Consider the following 23,050-nt stretch of genomic DNA (forward strand, 5'->3'; position numbering starts at 1 on the left):
AAGTGCAAGGACCGGCATAAGGATCCCGGTTCGAGCCCCCAGCTCCCCACCTGCAGAGAGGTCACTTCACAAGTGGTGAAGCAAGTCTGCAGGTGTCTATGTTTCTCCCCCCCCCCATCTTCCTCTCCTCTCTTCCATTTCTCTCTGTCCTATCCAACAACAACAATAACAACAATGATAAACAACAAGAGCAACAAAAGGAAAAAAATATCCTCCAGGAGTAGTGCATCCGTAGTGCAGGCACCAAGACCCAGCACTAACCCTGGAAGCAAAAAATAAAAAGGGGGGGTGGAATAGGAATAGGGCCAGGTGGTGGCACACCTAGTAGAGTGCACACGTTACAGTGCACAAGAACCTGGGTTCAAGCCCCTGGTCCCCCCCTGCAGGAAGGAAGCTTCACAAGCAGTGAAGCAGGTCTGCACGTGTCTCTCTGTCTCTCTCCCTCTCTATCTCCCCCTCAATTTCTCACTGTCCCTTCCAGTAAATAAATAAGGAAAAGTGTATTCATGTATGTATGTATTTGTAAGAGAGAAGGGAGAAGTCGAGCCAGTGCATCGCCGTGGCACATGTGATATCAGGGATCAAACTCAGGACCTCGTGCTTGTGAACCCAGTGCTTCATCCTCTACACCACCTCCCAGGCCTCTGTCCTGCCCACTTCTTTTCTTTTTTTTTTAATATTTATTTATTCCCTTTTGTTAACCTTGTTGGTTTTTTATTGTTGTAGTTATTATTGTTGTTGATGTTGTCGTTGTTGTTGAATAGGACAGAGAGAAATGGAGAGAGGAGGGGAAGACAGAGGGGGGAGAGAAAGACAGACACCTGCAGACCTGCTTCACCGACTGTGAGGTGACTCCCCTGTAGGTGGGGAGCCAGGGGCTCGAACCAGGATCCTCACGCCGGTCCTTGAGCTTTGCATCACCTGCTCTTAACCCTCTTGCGCTACCGCCCGACTCCCCCTACTCACTTCTTTTATGGGATTGTCTTTGAATGTCAAAGCAACTACTGTTTGATTTTGCTGCTTTGTCTAACAAGAAACATCACCCTGTCCATTTGTCTGACCTCTTTGAAATCTTCTCTTCCTTAGAACGCCTGACAGACAATCTCAGAGTTGGACAGACACCCCTGGTTGCTGCTCAGATGTTTCTTTTTTTCAGAGTTCTGCTGCTCCGAATATCTCCTCAGCACCTCACCTCCTTGTGGCCCATAATGTTCTCTGAGTTAGTGAGTATCAGTTGCTTCCTTATAGAAGCTTTTGTTATTTCTTTTAAAATATATTTTATTTATTTACTAGATAGAAACAGAACAGTCAAGAGGGGTGAGCGAGATAGAGAGACACCACCAGCACTGCTTCTCAGCTCTCATGAAGCTTCCCCCCTGCGGGTATGGATGGGGTGGGGCCTCGAACCTGGGACTTGCACATCTTAACATGTACACTCTACCGGGTGTGTCACCACCCCGCTCTGATGTGAGAGCTTGTAAAAGAGGTTTCTTCAGAACTCAGGAGCTGCTCTGCAGGTGTTCTGACGCAGTCAGCAGAACTGCCACAGATAGTCAGCTGTTGACCAGGTACAGCCTGGGAGACAGCTCAGCTGGTAAGGCACACACCTTACTATGTGGGATCCTGGGATCAGTCCCGGGCCCTTTGTGGGAGCTCCACGGACAGCGCTGAGGGTGCTCCATTGGTGGCGGAGTGGTGCTGTGGTCTCTCTCTCTCTCTCTCTCTCTCTCTCTCTCTCTCATCCTCTTATTGAAAGGGAGAGAGGGAAAGTGAGCTCAGGAGCCCTGGTGAGCAGTCTAGCCCAGGCGCTGGGCCCCTTTCACCACCCGGCCGGCTCCTGCTGACGGTGATCTCCCCTTTCCTGTCAGATCCAGAAGCTCATCCTGCTAGAGGAGGAGCTGAAAGAGGATGAGGACGCGGAGAGGTAGGTGGGCCTAGGGCCAGCACGGCTCTGGGGGGGCTGCTGGCCAGTCGGGGGGGGGGGGCACGGCATGAAACAGAGTGGCTTATGAGGGCTTCTGATTCCTCGCAGTACTTGTAAGGGAGGGAGCCAGCTGTTCTGGCCACTTCTGAAAAGGAAGAACCCTCCCCGCCCCTTTTTTCTTCCAATTGTTTTATTAGGGAAATAATATTTCCTTAATGTATTTTATTCTCTCTCTCCTGATCATTTTATTAGACAAATAACATATTTTTAAAATATTTCATTTTAATGAGAATGTGATACAGAGAGAGAGAGAGAGAGACCAGTCTTCTTGCATCACCATCATGCCATCTTCCCTCACTGAGGGAAATAATGTTCTCTGGCCGGGGAGATAGCACAGTGGTTCTGCAGACGACTTTCCTGCCTCGGGCTCTGAGTTCCCAGGCTCAGTCCCCAGCACCACCATCAGCCAGAGCTGAGCAGGGCTCTGATATCTCCCTCCCCCTTTCTATCTCTTATTTTTCTCTCTCCATACACACGTATATAAAAGCTTCCATTGAAAAATATTAAAAATGGGTCCTACTCCATAGCCACACCTCCAGAAGTCCTACTGCTTCTCCTCCTTCTCCTTCTGATTTCAGAATAACAGGTGCAGGTTTGACTTAGAAAGGAAGAGAAGAGGAGTCGGGTGGGAGCGCAGCGGGTTAAGCGCAGGTGGCACAAAGCACAAGGACCAGCGTAAGGATCGCGGTTCGAGCCCCCGGCTCCCCACCTGCAGGGGAGTCGCTTCACAGGCGGTGAAGCAGGTCTGCAGGTGTCTATCTTTCTCTCCCCCTCTCTGTCTTCCCCTCCTCTCTCCATTTCTCTCTGTCAAACCCAACGACAACATCAATAACAACAACAATAATAACTATAACAATAAAACAACAAGGGCAACAAAAAGGGAATAAATAAATAAATATTTTTTTTTAAAAAGGAAGAGAAGGGGGGGGGGGTCTGGCAGTAGCACACCGGGTTAAGCGCACATGCCACAAAGCACAAAGACCTGTGTAACAATCCTGGTTCAAGCCCCCAGCTCCCCGCTTGCAGGGAGATAGCTTCACAAGCGGTGAAGCAGGTCTGCGGGTGTCTTTCTCTCCCTCTCTCTGCCTTCCCCTCCTCTCTCCATTTCTTTCTGTCCTATCCAACAACAACGAAAAAGCAATAACAACAACAACAGGGGCAACAAAAATGGAAACAGTGGCCTCCAGGAGCAGTTTATTCGTAGAGCAGGCACCAAGCCCCAGCAAAAACTATGGAGGCAAATAAAGAAAAAGAAAGGAAGAAAAGGTAGAGCCATTAAAACAATGGGCAGAAACCCCGGCTCCCCACCTGCAGGGGAGTCGCTTCACAGGCGGTGAAGCAGGTCTGCAGGTGTCTGTCTTTCTCTCCTCCTCTCTGTCTTCCCCTCCCTCTCTCCATTTCTCTCTGTCCTATCCAACAACGACAACAACAATAATAAATACAACAATAAAACAACAAGGGCAACAAAGGGGGAAAAAAAATAAAATAAATATATTAAAAAAGGGCAGGAATATGTAAATGTAGAAATAGTAGCCCAGGTCTGTGAGCTCGGGAGAACCACTGCAGTTTCCAGCGGAGGGAAAGAGATCACGGAATTCTGGTGGTGGGAACGGTGAGGAATTAGACCCGCTACTTCATAATTTTGTAAATCAACATGAAATTACTAATAACAAATTTTAAAGAAGAAGATCACATCAATAAAACGTTTTAAAAAGAAGACGTGGGCCAGGTGATGAGGCACCTGGTTGAGCACATATAACAAAGCTCAAGGAGCCAGGAATTTAGGGATTTGGGGGGTGGGGCTAGGGGGCGGGGCGGGAGGGGCGGGGCTTAAGGGACCAAGCAGGTGAGAGGCGGGTTTGGGGCGCACAGGGCTGGAAAGGTCTGCGTTTCAGAGGGTGCAGGCTCAGATCACTGGGAGACCGAGAGAGAAAACAGTGCTGCCTCTTTTCCCTTCCCTCCTTCTTTTTCTTTCAAGCTCCCAGCCCCCACCTGCAAGGGGAAAGCTTTTCGAGTGGTGCAACAATGTGGCAGGTGTCTCTCTGTCTCTCTCCCTCTCTGTCTCCCCCCTACTCTCTCGATTTCTAGCTCTCTCTATCCAATAAATAAAGTAAAAAAGAAAGAAAAAGAGATGTTTCCCAGGACAGCCATCACCAGAGTACAGTTTGACACGTCTGCCCAGCGCTCCCGTGCCCTCTCAGACTCCTGCCATCTGTCTGTGCCCCAGGCCAGTGCCCCGGCAGGCAGCAGCGTCTCACAGAGTGAGTGTCTTTGCAGGAGCAGCCGCAAGGCCAGCGGTGCCAAGGAGCCCGCGGGGGAGGCCCTGCTCAGCGTCTGCCTCTCGGCCTGCAAGTTCCTGGACACGGCGCTGGCCTTCCCGCCCGACAGGATGCCACTGTTCCAGGCGTAAGTGCCCAGCCCGACCCGCCCTGCCCTTCTTCCCTGCCCACAGGGCAGGTCCCTGGCTGCCCTCCCCCAGCAGCACCGCCTGTGTGAGCACCCTCGGGGCCGAGGCACCAGCCTGCTGCTGGGGGGGGGGGGGGGGGCCACAGCTCACAGAGGACAGACGGGTCTCTACACAGAGCCCCCCAGTCAGCATTCACGGGTGATGGGACATAGGCCACCTGGCCCTGGGGGCTGGGCCTGCCTGCTGTCACATGGACTGGTACTTCATCGTCTCTGTTTTATCTCCTTATTTATCTATTTTTTAAATACGTTATGTATTTGTTTTTTCTTTTTCTTTTTTTGTATTTATTTATGTATTTTCCCTTTTGTTGTCCTTGTTGTTTTTTATTGTTGTTGTAGTTATTATTGTTGTTGCTATGGATGTCGTCGTTGTTAGATAGGACAGAGAGAAATGGAGAGAGGAGGGGAAGACAGAGAGGGGGAGAGAAAGATAGACACCTGCAGACCTGCTTCACCACCTGTAAAGCGACTCCCCTGCAGGTGGGGAGCCGGGGGCTCAAACCGGGACCCTTGCGCTTTCTGCCAGCTGCGCTTAACCCACTGCACTACCACCCGACTCCTGTATTTATTTATTTTTAATGAGATAGATACAGAGAAAGAGGAGAGAGAGAGGCCAGACCCTGCTCAGCTCTCACTGTCGGTGGTGCTAGGAGTTGAACGTGGGACCTCAGAGCCTCAGGTCTGACTGTCTTTTGCAGAACCATGATGCTAACTCCCTAACCCTTAATTTACATTTCATTACTGATTTAAAAAATATATAGGGTATGGCGGGGAGATAGATAGCATAATGGTTCTGCAAGAGACATTCATGCCTGAGGCTCCAAAGTCCCAGCTTCAATCCCCACACCACCATAAGATACAGCTGTGCAGGGATCTAGTTAGAAAAGAAAGGGGGCCGGGCAGTCGTGTAGCGGGTTAAGTGCACATAGTGCAAAGCACAGACACAGGCGGAAGGATCCCAGTTCAAACCCCCAGCTCCCCACCTGCAGGGGGGTCGCTTCACAGGCGGTAAAAGCAGGTCTGCAGGTGTCTGTCTTTCTCTCCCCCCCTCTGTCTTTCCCGCCTCTCTCCATTTCTCTCTGTCCTATCCAAAAACAACAACAACAACAGCAGCAACCAGAACAACAACAAAAACAACAATGGAAAAAAAAATGGCCTCCAGGAGCAGTGGATTCATAGTGCAGGCACCGAGCCCCAGCAATAGCCCTGGAGGCAAAGAAAAGAAAAACGCAGAAGCTAATGGGGTGGTACACCTGGCTGAGCACACATACTACCATGCTTGAAGACCCTGGTTCTAGCGCCCAGTTCCCACCTGCAGGGAAGCTGCTTGAGCATTGAAGCAGCACTTCAGGCCTCCCCCCCTTTTTTTTTGCCTCCAGGCTTGTCGCTCGCTGCAGCTTGGTGCTGGCACTATGAATCTACTGTCCCTGTGGCTTTTTTTTTTTTATATAGGACAGAGAGAAATTGAGAGAGGAGGGGAAGACAGAAAGGGGGAGAGAAAGACAGACACCTGCAGACCTGCTTCACCACCTGTGAAGCGACTCCCCCCTGCAGGTGGGGAGCCGGGGGCTCGAACCGGGATCTTTGCACAGATCCTTACACTTTGTACTATGTGCACTTAACCCAGTGCATCACCACCTGGCCCCCTGTCTCTCTCCCTCTCTATCTCTCTCTCCCCCCTCAATTTCTCTCTTTCTCTATATGCAATAAGCTAAAATATGTGAAAAAAATATATATGAAACAGGGCCAGCAAATGAGCTCACCTAAATGGTGTGTTGTGTGTGCGCCGGGTTCTAGCCCAGCCCTCACTGCACTGGAGAAAGAAGCTTCGGTGGTGGGGTCTCTGACACTCTGTGTCCCTCTGTCTCTCTACATCTAGCAAACAAAGAGAAAAAAATGAAGAAATATTAACAACAGGGGTGTAGTTCCCCACCACCCCCAGCAGCACAGTCCGTGTCCTGGTTTAATGCGGTGGAACAGACCAGTTGCCTTGGCCTCAGCTGCTCCGAGACTTCAGCCAGGCCCGAGTCTCCCCGTCTCCCCCCCCCCCAGCCCACCCCCAGCTGAAGGCCACTGAGAGTCTGTGGTCCTCACAGCAGCTCCCAGGGCTCCTGGGGCGAGCACAGGCCTGCTTGTGGGGCCCAGGGTGCGGCCTTCCCAGTGACTCAGCAAGTTCCAGCACAGGGTGCTCACCCCAGGAGGCCCCAGCCCCAGCGCTTGCGGGCGTGGTCCGCTGCCAGAGCTGAGCGGGGCTCCCTGTTCTCTTCTTTCTCATAAAAACAATTCCAGCTGGGGCTGGGCGGTAGCTCACCCAGTTGAGAACACACGTCACCACGCACAAGAACTGGGGTTCGAGGCCCTGCTCCCCACCTGCAGGGGGGAAGCTTCACAAGCAGAGAAGCAGAGCTTCAGGTGTCTCCCTCTGTCCCTCCTTCTCCTTTCAATTTCTCTCTGTCCTATCAAATAAAAATAGAAAAGAAAAAAGGGGGGAGAGGGTGGACACCAAGAGCAGTGGATTTGTAGTGCAGACACCACGCCCCATGGATAACCCTGGTGGCAAAAATAAATAAATAAGAAGCTGCCTGCCACAAAGAGGGAAGCAGAAAGTTGGGGAGGGTGGAGGCAGTGGATGGATGGCTCACCCCCGCAGAGCTCACGCCTTGCTAAGCTCAAACCCCTGGGCTGGGGCCCTTCTCTCTGTCCAAGAAATAATGAGGGGCCAGCCGGTGATGCACCTGGTAGAGCACAAATGTTATGCAGTGTGCAAGGACCCGGGGCCAACCCCCTGGCCCCCACCTTTAGGAGGAAACTTCACAGGCCGTGGAAGGGGGCTCCACGTCTCTGTCTCTCTCTCTCTCTCTCTCTCATTCCTCCTCCTCTGTTTCCCTCTTCCCTCTCTATTTCTCTGACTGTATCCGATAAATAGATAAAACATTTTTAAAAACTAGGGGGCCAGGTGGTAGTATATCCAATAAAGCACTCATTATTACCATGCACAAGGACAGGAGTTCGAGCCCCTGCTCCCCACCTGCAGGGGGTCCGCTTCATGAATGGTGAAACAGGTCTGCAAGTCTCTCTCCCCCTCTCTAAACCCCCCCCCCCGCCTCCAGTGTTATCGCTGGGGCTCGATGCCAGCTCTGCTGATCCACTGCTCCTCACAGCCATTTTTTCAAAAATTTTTTGAGGGGGAGGGAGTAGGACAGAGAGAAATTGAGAGGGTAGGAAATGACAGAGAGGGAGAGAGAAAGATAGACACCTGCGGACCTGCTTCACCGCTTGTGAAGTGACGCCCCTGCAGGTGGGGAGCCAGAGGCTGGAACCAGGATCCTTGCATGTGTCGTCCTTGCGCTTCATACTATGTGCGCTTAACTGCTGCACCACCACCCGGTGCCCTCTCTCTGTCTTCCCCCATCTCTATCTCCCCATCTTCTCTCAGTTTCTCTCTGTCATAACAGAAAAGGAAAAAATGGCCAACAGGGGTGGTTGATTCATAGTGACAGCACTGAACCCTGGTGGCAATAAAAAAAAAAAAAAAGGAAAGAAGGGAGCCAGGTGGTGGCGCACCTGGTTGAGTGCACGTGTCACAGCGCACAAGGAGCCGGGTTCCAGCCCCTGGTCCCCACCTGCAGGGGGAAAGCTTTGCAAGTGATGAAGCGGTATCTCAGGTCGGTCTCTCTCTCTCTCTCTCTCTCTCTGTCTCTCCCCCCTCTCTCCCTCCCTATCGCCCCTTCTCTCTCAATTTCTGGCTATCTCTATCCAATAAATAAAAATAATAAAACATGCAAAAAGAAAGAAAAGAAAAAAATTAATCTAGAAAAAAAGAAGAAAGAAAAGGAAAAGAATGTAGTTACCCAGCCAAAGAAGCCAGCAGCGTGGGACCAGGAACTTCAACCTGGTCGCGTGACGGGCCTCCTGGAAACCCCTGCAGAGATGGTCTCTTGACAGGTGAACGAGCTCACCTGGATAGTTCGCTGCTTTGCCAGGTGCACAGCCCCAGTTCCAGCCTTGCCCCCTGCATGGGAGGCAGCTTCAATGCTGGGGTCTCTTCCAGTCTAGAAATAAGCAGATAGATTAGTCAATAGAGGGTGGTCTCTGCTAGTGGACTCCGGGCTGGCTGGCCTGACCAGGGGTCTCTGCCCTGCAGTTACAGGTGGGCGTTCGTCCCGGAAGTGGACACCGATGGCCTCGCCCTCCCATCTGAGCTGGAGGACAGTCACCAGGAATGCAAACCCCACACCGTCAAGATCCTGGAACTCCTGACGTTGAAATACGGGGTATCACATCCCTGTTTGAAGGTTTCTGCCCCTGGGAGTGAGAGGGGAGGAGGTGGGCTGAGCAGACTTCCAGGCCACTCAAAGCTCCTAAAACTTTTAAGTCTTAGGATGGAGCTAGCTCCCTCTGCAGGGCACAAGCCTTCCCCTTTCTCTCTCTGTCTCTCTCCCTTTCCCTTTCTCCCTCCCTCCCCCTTTCCCTTTCCCTCCTTCCCCTCCTTTCCCTCTCCCCCCACCTTCTTTCCCTCTCTCTGTCTCCTCCCTCTATCTCCTTCTATTTCCCCTCCCTCAATTTCTCTGTTGTATCAAATAAAATAGTTTTAAAAACCAGGACATTAAAATACATCTCTCATAGCCCAGACCCTTTTTACCATTTTTTCTTGTTGCTGCTGCTGTTGTTGGATAGGACAGAGAGAAATCCAGAGAGGAGGGGGAGACAGAGAGAGGGAGAGAAAGATAGACCCCTGCAGACCTGCTTCACCACTTGTAAAATGACCCCCCTGCTGGTGGGGAGCCTGGGACTCAAACCCGGATCCTTGTGTTAGTCCCTGGACTTGGCACTGTGTGCACTGAACCCAGTGTACCACCACCCTACCCCCAATGGTATAACATTATTTTAGAACGAGGAGGAGAAGACCTAGATAGAATTTGAGTTTGGGCCGCTGTCATTAATACCGAGGATGAGCTCTTACAAAGCCCCCACCCCACAGGGGCCTGGTGAATCCCCCCCATCTGGTGACCTCTGGGGCTGTCGCAGCCTCTCGGGCCCCCGGCTGACCCGCCTTGTCCCCTGGCAGGAGCTGGGCGACTCAGAGGAGACCAGCGTGCTGAAGGAGTTCCCTCTTCTGCGCCAGCGCTCCGTGTCCAGCCTGAAGCAGCTACTGCCCTTCTTCCAGACCCTCAACTGGGCCTTCAGGACCCCAAGCTCGCAGCCCCCCGATGGCCCGGGCCCCCCCTGGCTGTCCTACCCGGGCACCTTGAACAGCTCTGCACTCCTGAGCCGGCTGGAGGCGTGCGTGGAGGAGGACTTCCTGGAGTGCCCCGAGAGTTAGCCGCATGGACCGCTGGCCCCTGCACAAGCCCACTGGACATTGAGGGTTCTCTCTCTCTCTCTCTCTCTCTCTCTCTCTCTCTCTCTCTCTCTTTCTGTGTGTGTATGTCTCTCTCTTCCCATGACTTTTGAGTTCACAGACTCAGCCGAGCTCAGATGTTGGTCGGTTGAATCCAAGGCTGCACAACCTACAAATCTATGAAGGGCTGATAATTCACCCCCTGGATATTTGGGGGAGCCCAGGGGAGACAGGCAGGGCGCCCCCACCCTCCTGCCTTCAAAAGCCAGCCAGTCTGTGGCGTGCTGCACAAGGACAGAGCCACGCCGTGCCCTGCAGGCTCACGTCGGGCAGCAAGTGGACACACCTCCCCCAGAAGGCAGGCGAGAGTGTGGCACCTCACTCCCTGCCCGGCGGATGTGAATAAAATGAAATTAATCTATCATCCAACCACGGCACTCCTGCGGCCTTGGAGGGCGGCATGAAGGGACCCCAGAGTCTCTTTCCAGGTCACGGTGAGCGGGTCCGGGTCCAGGGCTGTTTCTCAGCGACTTCCAGCTCATCCCATACAGCCTTTCACCCTAGAGGTGTGTTGTCTTGCAGGGCGAGAGAGGCGGCGCACTTGGAAAATGCACAGCTTTGCCCTGTGCGCGACCCAGGTTCGAGCCTCACCCCTGCTCTTTTCTCTCTGCCTCTTAAGAAATTTTTTTAAAAAGCATTTATTTTGCTAGTCCACTATTTAAAGATGTACTTGGTCATGAATGAGAGAGAGAGAGAGAGTAGGATGAAGGAGAGAAGCAGGATACCACTCTGGAACATGCCACCAGAGGACCGAACTCCAACCTCATTCTTCTTTCCTGTTTAAATATTATTTATCTATTAGATAGAGAAGTTGAGAGGGGAGTAGGGATAGAGAAGGAGACAGAGAGACACCTGCAGACCTGCCTGACCACGCATGAAGCTTCCCCCCTGCAGGTGGGGAGCAGGGGCTTGGACCCAGGTCCTGACATGTGGTGAATGTTTGCACTCAGCCCGGTGCGCCACCACCTGGCCCTGGGGCCTCCTTCTTGAAAACTCAGCACTGAACCACCCCTCAGGCCGCTCTGCTCCTTATTTAAAAGAACTGTGTAAAGCTCTGTTTAACAAATACATAGACGAGTGTTTCCCATGAGGCAGAGAAGAAGAGAGGGAGGAAGGGAGAAGGCAGAGGAAGGCCCCCCCCCCCCCCCCCCCCCCCCCCCCCCGCCGCCGCCAAGTGCTTGGGGGCAGCAGGCAGGAAAGCCCAGCGCTCACCTGCACCAGTTGTTTGCTTCTTCGTTTCATCTTACAGACTCGTTTCTTGTGACAGAGACAGAATATGAAAGAGAACATAGCCCCGAAGGGTCCTTCAGTTTGGCTTCTCTGTTTCAAAGCTCAAACTTGCGGGCCAGAACACGGCTCGCCCTGGAAAAGCACCCGCCTTACCTACCATGCGGCGGCCCCAGGCTGGAACCCTGGCACCATGTGGCAGTATCACCTGCACCAGGGGAAGTTCCACAGAGGGCCGGGACAGCGCAAAGGTTTTTCTCCTTCTGTTTGTCTGTCTCCACTCTCTGAAATGCTTAAAGGGTGAAGAGCTTGACCTGGGAGCATCGGGGTCACATGGGCTCAGTGACACAGCACCACACTCACACTATTACACACATTCACTCACACTAACACACACACACACTCAGACACACAATCGCACACTCAGACACAGTCACACACTCAGACTCATGCTCACACACATTCACTAACACACACATCAGACACACAGCCACACACTCACACTAACACACACATCAGACACACACACTCAGACTCACGCTCACACACATTCACTAACACACACATCAGACACACAGCCACACACTCACACTAACACACACACTCAGACACACACACACTCAGACTCACGCTCACACACATTCACTAACATACACATCAGACACACAGCCACACACTCACACTAACACACACACTCAGACTCACGCTCACACACATTCACTAACACACACATCAGACACACAGCCACACACTCACACTAACACACACACTCAGACACACACACACTCAGACTCACGCTCACACACATTCACTAACACACACATCAAGACACACAGCCACACACTCACACTAACACACACATCAGACACACACACACACACACACTCAGACTCACGCTCACACACATTCACTAACACACACACTCAGACACACACACTCAGACTCACGCTCACACACACACTCAGACACACACACACTCAGACTCACGCTCACACACATTCACTAACACACACATCAGACACACAGCCACACACTCACACTAACACACACATCAGACACACACACACACACTCAGACTCACGCTCACACACATTCACTAACACACACACTCAGACACACACACTCAGACACACACTCACACACACACACTCACACACACACACACACACATCCTCAAACAAGGCTGGCAAGATGGCCCACCCAGCCAGGACAACCCACTTGTTTTGTCAGGTTCACGACACAGATTTGAACCTGTCCCCCACCACGCTGAGGGGAGCCTTGATGTCATGTCTGTCTCCCTGTCTCTCCCTCTGTCTTTGCATCTGAAAAGGCGGCCTGGAGCAGTGAAGCCCCAGTGACAGTGAGAACAACAAACTCAAATGGATTTTTCTGGGCGTACTGACTCCCCGCACCGCTCCACTGCTAAGTGGAGGTGAGAGAGGGAAGAAACCCAGTCCCATGACTCACGCCCGGGGAGTCACGTGTCCGCCCACTGGCCCCTCAGGAGAAGCCACCAGCTGTCCCCAGTCCCCACCAGCTGTCTGTCCCCAGTCACGTCCAGCACAGCATTTTCCATTTCAGCCCCATCAGCTCTCAGCACCCTGGAAACACTCTCCTTGAAGGGTTCTGCCTGCTCCCCGCTTCTGGGGAAATTTACGTATCCTCTGCTGTAGCTCACCCAGCCTTGCCATGCACGCAGCCTAAATTGGACCCTAGCACCACATGGGAGTGCATGAAGCACCAGGAGAAGCTCTTTGGCAATGGTGTCCCTTTCCCTGGCTGAAGTAGAAGAAGAAAAAATAAAAATAAAAGTCAGCCTGGGAGCGGAAATCACACATACAAGGCTCCTAGGCACCACATTAAAAATATTAGTGATCCTGGGATGGGAAGACAGCACAATGGTTCTGCAAAAAAAAGACTTCGGTGCTGGAGGCTCTAAAGTTCCAGGTTCAGTCCCCAGCACCACCACAAGTCAGAGCTGAGCAGGGGTTTGGTTCCAATCCAAAGAAAATAAAAACAATTAAAAATAAAATATTTGGGGCTGGGTAGTTGCTCACCTGGTTGAGCACATGTTACAGCTGCAAGGACCCAGGTCCAAGCCCCCAGTTTTCACCTGCGGGGGCTGGGGGGATCTTCACAAGCAGTGAAATACGGCAGCAGGTCTCTCTCTTTCTCTTTATCTCCTCCTCCTTTCAATTTTTCTCTGTCTTTATCCAATCCATAGTAAATAATAAGGTAAAAACAGTCCATGCTAGGAGTCGGGCGGTAGCGCAGCGGGCTAAGCGCAGGTGGCGCAAAGCACAAGGACCGGCATAAGGATCCCGGCTAGAACCCCCGGCTCCCCACCTGCAGGGGAGTCGCTTCACAGGCGGTGAAGCAGGTCTGCAGGTGTCTATCTTTCTCTCCCCCCTCTCTGTCTTCCCCTCCTCTCTCCATTTCTCTCTGTCCTATCCAACAAGGACGACATCAATAATAATGACAATGAAAAAAAAAGGGCAGCAAAAAAGGGAATAAATAAATATTAAAAAAAAATAATAAAACAGTCCATGCTCAGGCATGAAGGAAAGGCTGGTCTGGGGCTCCTCCCCTGCTGTGGAACGTCCCCCTCCCCCAGGGCAGGGTGTGTGGTGAGCCTCCCCCCTGCCCGCCACAGTCCCCAAAGTCTGAGTGAAGCCACCTCCAGCCCAGATGCTTGTCCCTACACCTAGCGCTTCACACTGTGACTTCCAGCGCCCCCTGCACAGATAGCTCGACCCTGACCCCTGCCACCGGTTCCAGCCTGGACCTCAGGCCCCCGGGGGACCACCTGAGTCCCAAGTCAGCACTAAGAGCAACAATGCAGCACCACTAGGTGTCTGGACAGACAGACAGTGCTAGAGGCTACATGGTGGGGGGAGGGGGGGAGACCAATGGCCATAAGTGGCTCCTTGGTGACACTCAGGGCAGGAAGGAAGTGCTTGTTATGCTAGTTAGACTTGACAACGTTCTCTCTGTCTCTCTCTGTCTCTCTCTCTTTAAAAATAGCTTATTTATTGGATAGAAACAGAGACACTGAGAGGCAAGAGGAAGATAAAGAGATTACAATGCACAAGGACCCAGGTTCAAGCCCCTGGTCTCCACCTGCAGAGGGCAAGCTTCAAAACTGGTGAAGCAGAGCTGCAGGTGTCTCTCTGCCTCTCGCCCTCTCTGTTTCCCCCTTCTTCTCAATATCTGGCTGTCTATATCCAATAAATAAATAATACAATTTTTATTCTTTTTTTTCCCCTTTTGTTGCCCTTGTTGATTTTTATGGTTGTTGTAGTTGTTATTGATGTCATTGTTGTTGGATAGGACAGAGAGAAATGGAGAGAGGAGTGGAAGACAGAGAGGGGGAGAGAAAGACAGACACCTGCAGACCTGCTTCACCGCCTGTGAAGGGACCCCCCCACCCTTGCAGGTGGGGAGCCGGGGGCTCGAACCGGGACCGTTATGCCGATACTTGTGCTTCACGCCACATGCGCTTAGCCCACTGCACTACTGCCCGACTCCAGTTTTTTTATTCTTTAAGGGGGGGCCATGGTGGCGCACCTGGTTAAGCACACATATCACAATGCACAAGGACCCAAGTTCAAGCCCCTGGTTCCCACCTGCAGGGGGAAAGCCTCACGGGTAGTGAAGCAGGGCTGCAGGTGTCTCTCTGTCTCTTTCCCTCTCTATCTCCCTCTCCCCCCTCAATTTCTCTCTGTCCTATCCAATAATAAATAAATAAAATGTTTTTTAATTTTTATTTATTTCTTCATTCCCTCTTGTTGCCCTTGTTTTATTGTTGTAGTTGTTCTTGTTGTTGATGTCATCGTTGTTAAATAGGACAGAGAGAAATGGAGAGAGGAGGGGAAGACAGAAAGAGGAGAGAAAGACAGACACCTGCAGACCTGCTTCACCGCCTGTAAAGGGACTCCCTTGCAGGTGGGGAGTCGGGGGCTTGAACCAGGATCCTTACGCCGGTCCTTGTACTTCAGGCCACCTGTGCTCAACTCGCTGCGCTACCGCCCGACTCCCAATAAAAATGTTTTTTTTAAAAGAAATTCCTTCAGAAGTGCTCCATTCTGCAACTTGAACCTGTGTCCTTGCGAGTCGTTACGTGCACTCAACTGGGTATACCGCCTCTCTCTCCTCCTTCCCACCCCCCTTCCCACTTAGAATGACTTTTTAATTTATATTTATTTATTTATTTGCCAGTGCACCGCTCAGCTCTGGCTTATGGTGGTGCAGGGGGATTGAATCTGGGACTTTGGAGCCTCAGGCATGAGAGTCTGTTTGCATAACTATTATGCTATCTACCCTCCGCCCACAGCTATTTTTTTAAACTCCTCCCCCACTCCCCCACCCACGTCCAGGGTTATCGCTGGAGCTCAGTGCCTGCACTATGAATCCACTGCTTCTAGAGGGTATTATTCCTGGTTTTGTTGCCCTGGTTGTTTATTGTTGTTGTTATTGATGTTGTCGTTGTTGGATAGGACAGAAAGAAATCAAGAAAGTAGGGGAAGACAGTGAGGAGGAGAGAAAGACAGACACCTGCAGACCTGCTTCACCGCCTGTGAAGCCTTCCCCCTGCAGGTGGGCGCCAGGGGCTTGAACCTGGGTCCCTGTGCACTGTAATGTGTGCTCTTAACCAGGTGCGCCACCACCTGGCCCCTATTGTCTATTTTGTAAAGACTTAAGCAGGGGCCAAGTGGAGGCGCACCTGGTTAAGCACTCACGACAGTGCACAAGGACCCAGGTTCAAGCCTCTAGTCCCAACCTGCAGGGGCAAAGCTTCATGAGTGCTGAAGCAGGGCTGCAGGTGTCTCTGTCTCTCCCTCTCTATCTCACCTCCACTCTCAATTTCTCTCTGTCTCTATTCAATAATAAAAACTATTAAAATATTTAAAAGGGGGGCTGGGCAGTAGTGCAACAGATTAAGCGCACATAAAGCAAAGCGCACAGACAGGCCTAAGGATCCCGGTTCGAGCCCCCGGCTCCCCACCTGCAGGGGAGTCGCTTCCCAGGCGGTGAAGCAGGTCTGCAGGTGTCTGTCTTTCTCTCCCCCTCTCTGTCTCCCCCTCCTCTCTCCATTTCTCTCTGCCTATCCAACAACGACAACATCAACAACAATGGAAACAACAAAGGCAACAAAAAGGAAATAAATATAAAAAAATCTTAAAAAAAAAAAAAAAGAGTTATGCGTGATATGACAGGGATCGAACTCAGGGCCCTACAATTGTAACTGTAGTGCGTTAGCTACCGTGCCAATTCCTGAGCTACTTTGTTTTGTTGTTGGCTTGTTTTTTCATTCGTGGTTTACAAGGTTATAAGATAATAGGGTTGTAGTCCCACACCACTCCCGCCACCGCAGTTCTGTGTCCCACCTCCTCGAATAATCACCATAGTTCTCCCAAGGTCATAGATACGGGTGGGCCGTTTTTTTTTATTTTTAATCAGAGCACTGATTTGTGGTGGTGCCTCAGGCATGAAAGTCTCTTTGCATAGTTATTACGCTATTGCCTCCTTTTTTTCCTTTTAAATTCCTGTGTTCCCATTTCTATGTTCCACCTACGAGTGAAACCATCTGATAGTTGTCTTTCACTTCCTCCTTTCTCTAGGCATAATCACCTCCAGTTTCATCCATTTTGCCCCAAAGGGCACAAAATTGTCTTTTTAAGGGCTGAGTAGTCCTCCATCGAGTCTATATCCCATAACTTCTTTATCCAGTCATCTGTCGTTGGGCATATAAGCTTCTTCTACCCTTTGACTGTTGTGAATGGTGCAGCTATGACCATGGGGTGGGGGGCAGGGGCCGGGGGCTGCATGTATCTCTTCAAGTCAGGATCTTCACATCCTTTGGATAAATGACTAAAAGTGGAATTGCCAGATCATAAGGCATTTCCGTTTGTATTCGTTTCAGGGTTCTCCATGCTGTTCTCTATAACAGCTGCACCAGTGTGCACTCCCACCAGCAGTCCAAAACCGTTTATTTTTAAAATAAACAAGACCTCTGGTTAGCTCCTAATCTGCTTGAGGTTGACCCTGACAAACTTAGTCCTTTGATGAGAGGACGAGCACTGGTCACAGCTTCGAAACCTCACCCTGACCCTGCAGAGCTCTGCTGTGCTGGGCTCTTTGTGTTTGGGAATATGGAAGAAGGGTCAGAGGTGACCATGGTCTCTCTGATTCCCGAGAGAATCTCTGTAGAGTGGGGCGTGTGACTGGTGCCTTGAATTCCTGCACCTTCTGGGACCAGACTGCGGGCAGGGGCTGGGGCTGGACTGTGGACTCTCCAGGTGTTTGATTCTGGCCCTGGGTCCTTGCCCATAGACTGTCTTGTGACACCTGCAGCCTCCAAGGCTGCCCAGCCAGGAAGGTGGGCATCTTCCAGACAGAGCAAAATGTCCAGTTTCCTCTGGCTGCACAAGCTGTGCATCTGGGTAAAGAGAATGTGACCATTTCAGGTGTAAGAAGGAAAACAAGATGAGACCAGACCAGTCAGTTCTCGGACCCAGGACCCGAGGCTCTTGTGCAAGGAAACCTGACAGGAGACCCAGGGATGCCCAGACACTCATTCATGCCTTCATTCATTCATTGTTTGTTTGTTTGTATTAATATCTTATTCCTCACCCAGAGGCTCTGTGCCCAAAGCCCTGCCCCACCAGGGAAAGATAGAAGCAGGCTGGGGGGATGGATCCACCTGCCGACACCCATGTTCAGCAGAAAAGCAATTACAGAAGGCAGAAACCCACCTTCCGCACCCCATAAAGAATTTTGGTCCATGCTCCCAGAGGGGGAGAAGTGTTAGGGGAAGATGACCAGAGGGCTCTAAAACCCAATTCCATCAGCACCTGAAGAGAAAAGAGGAAAGAGGAAAGAGGAAGAACATTGAGAGTCATGACAGGTGTAGGTGTGAATGTGAAGGCAGGACCATAGAAAAGATGGACACACACAAATATATAAAGAGTTATAGAAATCACAAGGATCAGGTGGTGGCACACCTGGTTGAGCGCACATGTTACAGTGCACAAGGACCCAGGTTCGAGCCCCCAGTCCCTACCTGCAGGAGGAATGCTTTGCAAGTGGTGAAGCAATGTTGCAGGTGTCTCTCTGTCTCTCCTTCTCTATCACTCCCTTCCCACGAGTCAGGAAATCGTGAGGAGCCTCACAAAGCACCCTGCATTTTTCTGCCTCCAGGAGCCTGGCATTCCTTAAAACATTAAGCCAGCTCCCCCTGCTCCACCCTGCATTCCTGATACTATGGCCTATCTACATAATCATTGTTTTGCCTGAAAGATCCCCACCCATTCCATTCCTTTGATCTGTCTTCTTTCTACCCTCAAGACCCTCCCTGCCTGCAGGGTAACATTAATCCTACCAGTTAAAACCCTCGCAACAGTTGCTAAGGAAGCTCCTACCTTCCCAGCCCCTTTTGCCTTTCCTCCACCCCTTCCCTAGCCATTTCCGTTTCTGACTTGCCACTTCCGGGTCTGCCCTTTAAAAGCCTTGGCTCTCTGATCAGTAAAAATGTTGCATTGCCTCACAGCCACCATGAGCTTAGTTCATGAGTCATCTCCCTCATGTCCTGGGCTCCAGTTGAGTTCTCTCCAACCCAGAGAGTACACGCCCATGAAGAGGCACCCCCACGCTAGCCCAGCACCCATGCACAGACTCCGCAAGGCAGCCTGAGCTTGGCTCCGAGGGAAACTCCCAGCCTGCTTTATCTTCACCCATGGGTGTGGGTGGCAAGGAGGGCGGGCTGGAAGCTCAGCCTTGTTTTTCTTCATTCTCAAAACCACCCCCCCTCCCCCCACCCAGTGTCACGGAGGAAGGACACTGTCTCACCAGCTCCTGCAGGAAGAGAAAAAAAAGTCCCCTTCATTGCTACTCAAATCGGCCAGGGGAGGTGGGGGTAGAGGTACTACTGAGGTCACCCCACTATGTTGTTTTTAACTTATTTATTCCCTTCTGTTGCCTTTGTTGTTTTGTTGTTGTAGTCATTATTGTTGTTATTGATGTCGTTGTTGTTGGATAGAACAGAGAGAAATGGGAGTCAGGCGGTAGCGAATCGGGTTAAGCACACGTGGCACAAAGCACAAGGATCAGCGTAAGAATACCTGTTCAAACCACAGCTCCCTACCTGCAGGGGAGTCGCTTCACAAGCGGTGAAGCAGGTCTGCAGGTGTCTGTCTTTCTCTCCTCTCTCCATTTCTCTCTGTCGTATCCAAAAACGATGACATCAAGAACAACAATAATAACTACAAGAATAAAACAACAAGGGCAACAAAAAGGAAAATAAATATTTTTTAAAAATTAAAAAAAAAAAAAACAGAGAAAAATAGAGGAGGGGAAGACAGAGAGGGGGAGAGAAAGACAGACGCCTGCAGACCTGCTTCACCACCTGTGAAGCGACTCCCCTGCAGGTGGGGAGCCGGGGGCTCAAACTAGGATTCTTCTGCCTGTCCTTGTGCTTTGCGCCACCTGCGCTTAACCTGCTGCGCTCCCGCCCGACTCCCCAACTATGTGTTTTGAACTGGCAGAAGCGAGGGGTGGGGGTGGGGGGGTGTCCCAGAGGACCCGATGGGGAGCAGGGGTGAGGAGAGCTACAGGTGAGGGCCCCATCCTCCTCCCCACCTTCCTCATCTCTGATAAGGACAAAAAAAAGGCCTCAGTGACTGGCCTTCAGTTAGTCAAAGGACTGGAGGGCGGCAATGGAGTCCTGGATCCTGATCCCTTTTATTTTCCAAATTCAGCTCTGTGGTACTGATGGCTGGACTAGCACTGTAACCTTCTCTCCCCCACCCCCACCCCCACCCTCAACTCCCCTCTTACCCTTTGAGGCCCCGGTTTTATGGGGAGCTCTTTAAGAAAAATAACTTTTTTTTATTTTAAAGATTTACAAAAAGATTTATTTAAAGCTTTAAACATTTAAAATGATCTGTTGAGCCTCCTTTGAGAACGATTTATTTTTAAAATAAATGTGTTTATAAAATACAAAGATTTAAAAAAATATTTTACTTTTATTTGTTAAGAGTTTATTATGCATTTATTCATTTTTAATCTTTATTTTATTATTGGATAGAGAGAAATTGTGGTCTGGGAGGTGGCACAGTGAATAAAGCATTGGACTCAAGCTGAGGTCCTGAGTTCAATCCCTGGCAGCACATGTACCAGAGTGATGTCTAGTTCTTTCTCTCTCCTCCTATCTTTCTTTTTCTTTTTTTTTAATTAAAGTGAAGGGGGTGATATAGAGGGAGAGAGACAGAGAGACACCTGAAGCCTTGCTTCACCACTTGTGACACTTTTCCCCTACAGCTGGGGACTGGGGACTTGAACCTGGGTCCTTGCACATGGAACATGTGTGCTCAACCAGGCACACCACCCAGCCCCTCTTTCTAATAAATAAAATCTTTAAAAGAGAGAGGGAGAGAGAAATTTGAGGGGAAGGGAGATAGGGAGAGAGACAGACACCTGCATCCCTGCTTTACCATTTGTGAAGCTTTCACACTGCAGGTGGGGACTGGGGGCTTGAACCCAGGTCCTTATGCACTATAATACATGCACCACCACTCAACCTCTAAGAGATTTATTTAAAATAAGTCATTTTAAAAATATTTATGTACCACAGTGGTGGTGATAGAGAATTTTCAAGATTTTAGCCTCAGAATATGTGTTTATAGTATAATGGTGGTATTCCTGTAAGAAGAGTTCGACACAGAGCAGAATAACTGAGAGTAAAGGGTTAAGAATGTGTAGAGAGGGAGTGAGGCGGTAGCGCAGCGGGTTAAGCACACGTGGCACAAAGCGCAAGGACCAGCGTAAGGATCCCGGTTCGAGCCCCCCGCTCCCCACCTGCAGGGGAGTCGCTTCACAGGCAGTGAAGCAGGTCTGCAGCTGTCTCTCCCCGTCTCTATCTTCCCCTCCTCTCTCCATTTCTCTCTGTCCTATCCAACAATGACAACAACAATAATAACTACAATAATAAAACAACAGGGGCAGCAAAAGGGAATAAATACATAAATAAACAAATTTTTTTTAAAAAGAATGTGTAGAGAGACTGAGTACGGGGGCTGGGTGGTGGTGCACCTGGTTGAACACATGTTACAATGAGCAAGGACCCAGATTCAAGCCCCCAGGCCCCATCTACAAGAAGAAAGCTTCGTGAGTGGTGAAGCAGGGCTGCAGGTCTCTCTCTGTCTCTCTCCCTCTCTATCAACCCCTTACCTCTCGATTTCTGACTGTCTCTGTTCAATAAATAAAGATAATTTTAAAAAGTTAAAAAGAAAAAGGGAGTCAGGCAGTAGTGTTGTAAATTAACTTAAGAAGAGGTATGGGGGTTGGGGCTGCTTGTGGCGCATATAGGAGAATTCACAGCGGGAGCTGGGTGCCGGGCTGAGCTTCACTGACTGGAGACAGATGACCCGGGACTCTTGGTTGAGCTGTACGCAGTATCTCTTTATTCATGCAGGACGCAGCACAATCTAAGCCGAGCTAAACTAAACTAAAACTAAACCCTGAACTAAAATGAACAATCCTGTCCTTATATATATACTTTCCAAGTAGGGTGTGAACAGGATGTGCCATAGAGAGGGTGGAGAGAAAAGTGACTGGTGAAAATCAGGGTTTGACAAGGAGAGGGGGCGGAGCAGGCAAGAATTCTACCACTGAACCACCAATGCCCTGGAGGGAGGGTGGTGCTTTATGTAAATGTAAAAGTGATTTATATAAATAGACCGCAGCTTTGAGTGGGATCAAACCAATCCCTATACAGGCATACCGGTGCTTGGTTAAGCAGAAGCCAGGGGGAGCTGGCATACTACCCAACAGCTGGGAACTGGTGTAATCAATACACAGTGTATTAGGGTGAAACAGGTAAAAGGCAAAATAAGCACTTATCATCAAGGGTTAAGCCTACACTAGGTCTATAAAGTCTGAGTATGGTTATCAAAGTTTAGTCCCATAAGACAAACAATGATCAGCTCTGGTTAAGGTGCTCATGGCTGTAGAGGAGTCTCAAAGTTTACCGGCTACAGAGTCACACGTGCTCAGTTCCCAGGAGAAGTAGCCATGGCGGATGGAGGCCTGGGGCACCTGAGCAGGAGAAGGAGCCGCAGCCAAAGACAGCCCAGAGTTCCAGCTGCTGTCCTTTTAAGTCAATTCAGCCTGCCCACAGTGCTTTGCACAGCAGCAGTCTGGATTCACCTACAGGCCACCATGCGCCTGCGCAGACCACTGCACACTCTGCCAGCCTCCTGTCGCCAAAGCTGACGTCAGCACTGTGTCAGGGCATAAAGCGTCACCACAATTCCCCACTTTTAATTATAGACATGGACAAGATGTACGGTCTGTATGAGCACAGGAGAAATAAGCAAATCTTCAGTGATTCTAGGGTTCCCCCTGCAAGCTCTGCCTTCACCCCCAGAGTGTGGGCACAGTAACTAGGTATCAGATAAGGCCCTGTTAGCCTGAAGACCTGTGGTCTAGTATCTGTGTCTAACCCAGAGATGGTCCATCACTCAGGGAGGCTCAGAACAGAAGCTTACAGTGGCGTCCCCAAGTTCAAGTAGTTCCTGGGTGGCAATCGTGGCATTCGCAGGGTGCTGGACTGCTGCAATCTATGCGTCAGCTCGTGTTCTGGTGAGGAGTTCACAGATGAGAGGGGCTTATCTGCTCAGTATGGGTCCAAGCAGGACCTGTGAATGAGAAACGAGAACAAACACACCCTATGCCTCAAGTTGGTGACTTTATTTCAGTCACAAAGACTAGACTAATCACGAGGCATCCGCTGGAGAGGAAATAGCTCTGTGGAGAAAAGTAACACTTACCAGCTATCTGATTAGAATTATGCAGTACAAAATTTAATATATATAAAGCTCCTTGTATTCTGTTCATGTCTGAGAAACAGCCCTTTAAGGGTACATATGGCCTTCCACAATTACTCATCTAGCGGGGTCAGAGTCAGTCTAATA

General features: G+C 50.5%; 1 protein-coding gene across 2 annotated transcripts in view; it reads left to right on the forward strand.

Annotated features, from left to right (window-relative positions):
* Positions 1 to 10,220, forward strand: part of DOP1B (DOP1 leucine zipper like protein B) — a 75,776-nt gene extending 65,556 nt beyond the window's left edge. The window contains exons 31-35 of one of the 2 annotated variants that reach the window (XM_060198677.1): positions 1,087 to 1,223; positions 1,869 to 1,924; positions 4,262 to 4,390; positions 8,595 to 8,724; positions 9,519 to 10,220. In XM_060198677.1, the coding sequence (XP_060054660.1) occupies positions 1,087 to 1,223; positions 1,869 to 1,924; positions 4,262 to 4,390; positions 8,595 to 8,724; positions 9,519 to 9,773 (707 nt within the window). In that variant the 3' untranslated portion in view covers positions 9,774 to 10,220. Of the gene's footprint in view, positions 1 to 1,086; positions 1,224 to 1,868; positions 1,925 to 4,261; positions 4,391 to 8,594; positions 8,725 to 9,518 lie in introns of those variants that run through there. The other variant, XR_009551708.1, reaches the window with a different exon arrangement.
* Positions 10,221 to 23,050: the final 12,830 nt, after the last annotated feature.

This window comes from Erinaceus europaeus, chromosome 9 (assembly GCF_950295315.1).
Source record: "Erinaceus europaeus chromosome 9, mEriEur2.1, whole genome shotgun sequence".
In the NCBI taxonomy this organism is placed as follows: Eukaryota; Metazoa; Chordata; class Mammalia; order Eulipotyphla; family Erinaceidae; genus Erinaceus; species Erinaceus europaeus.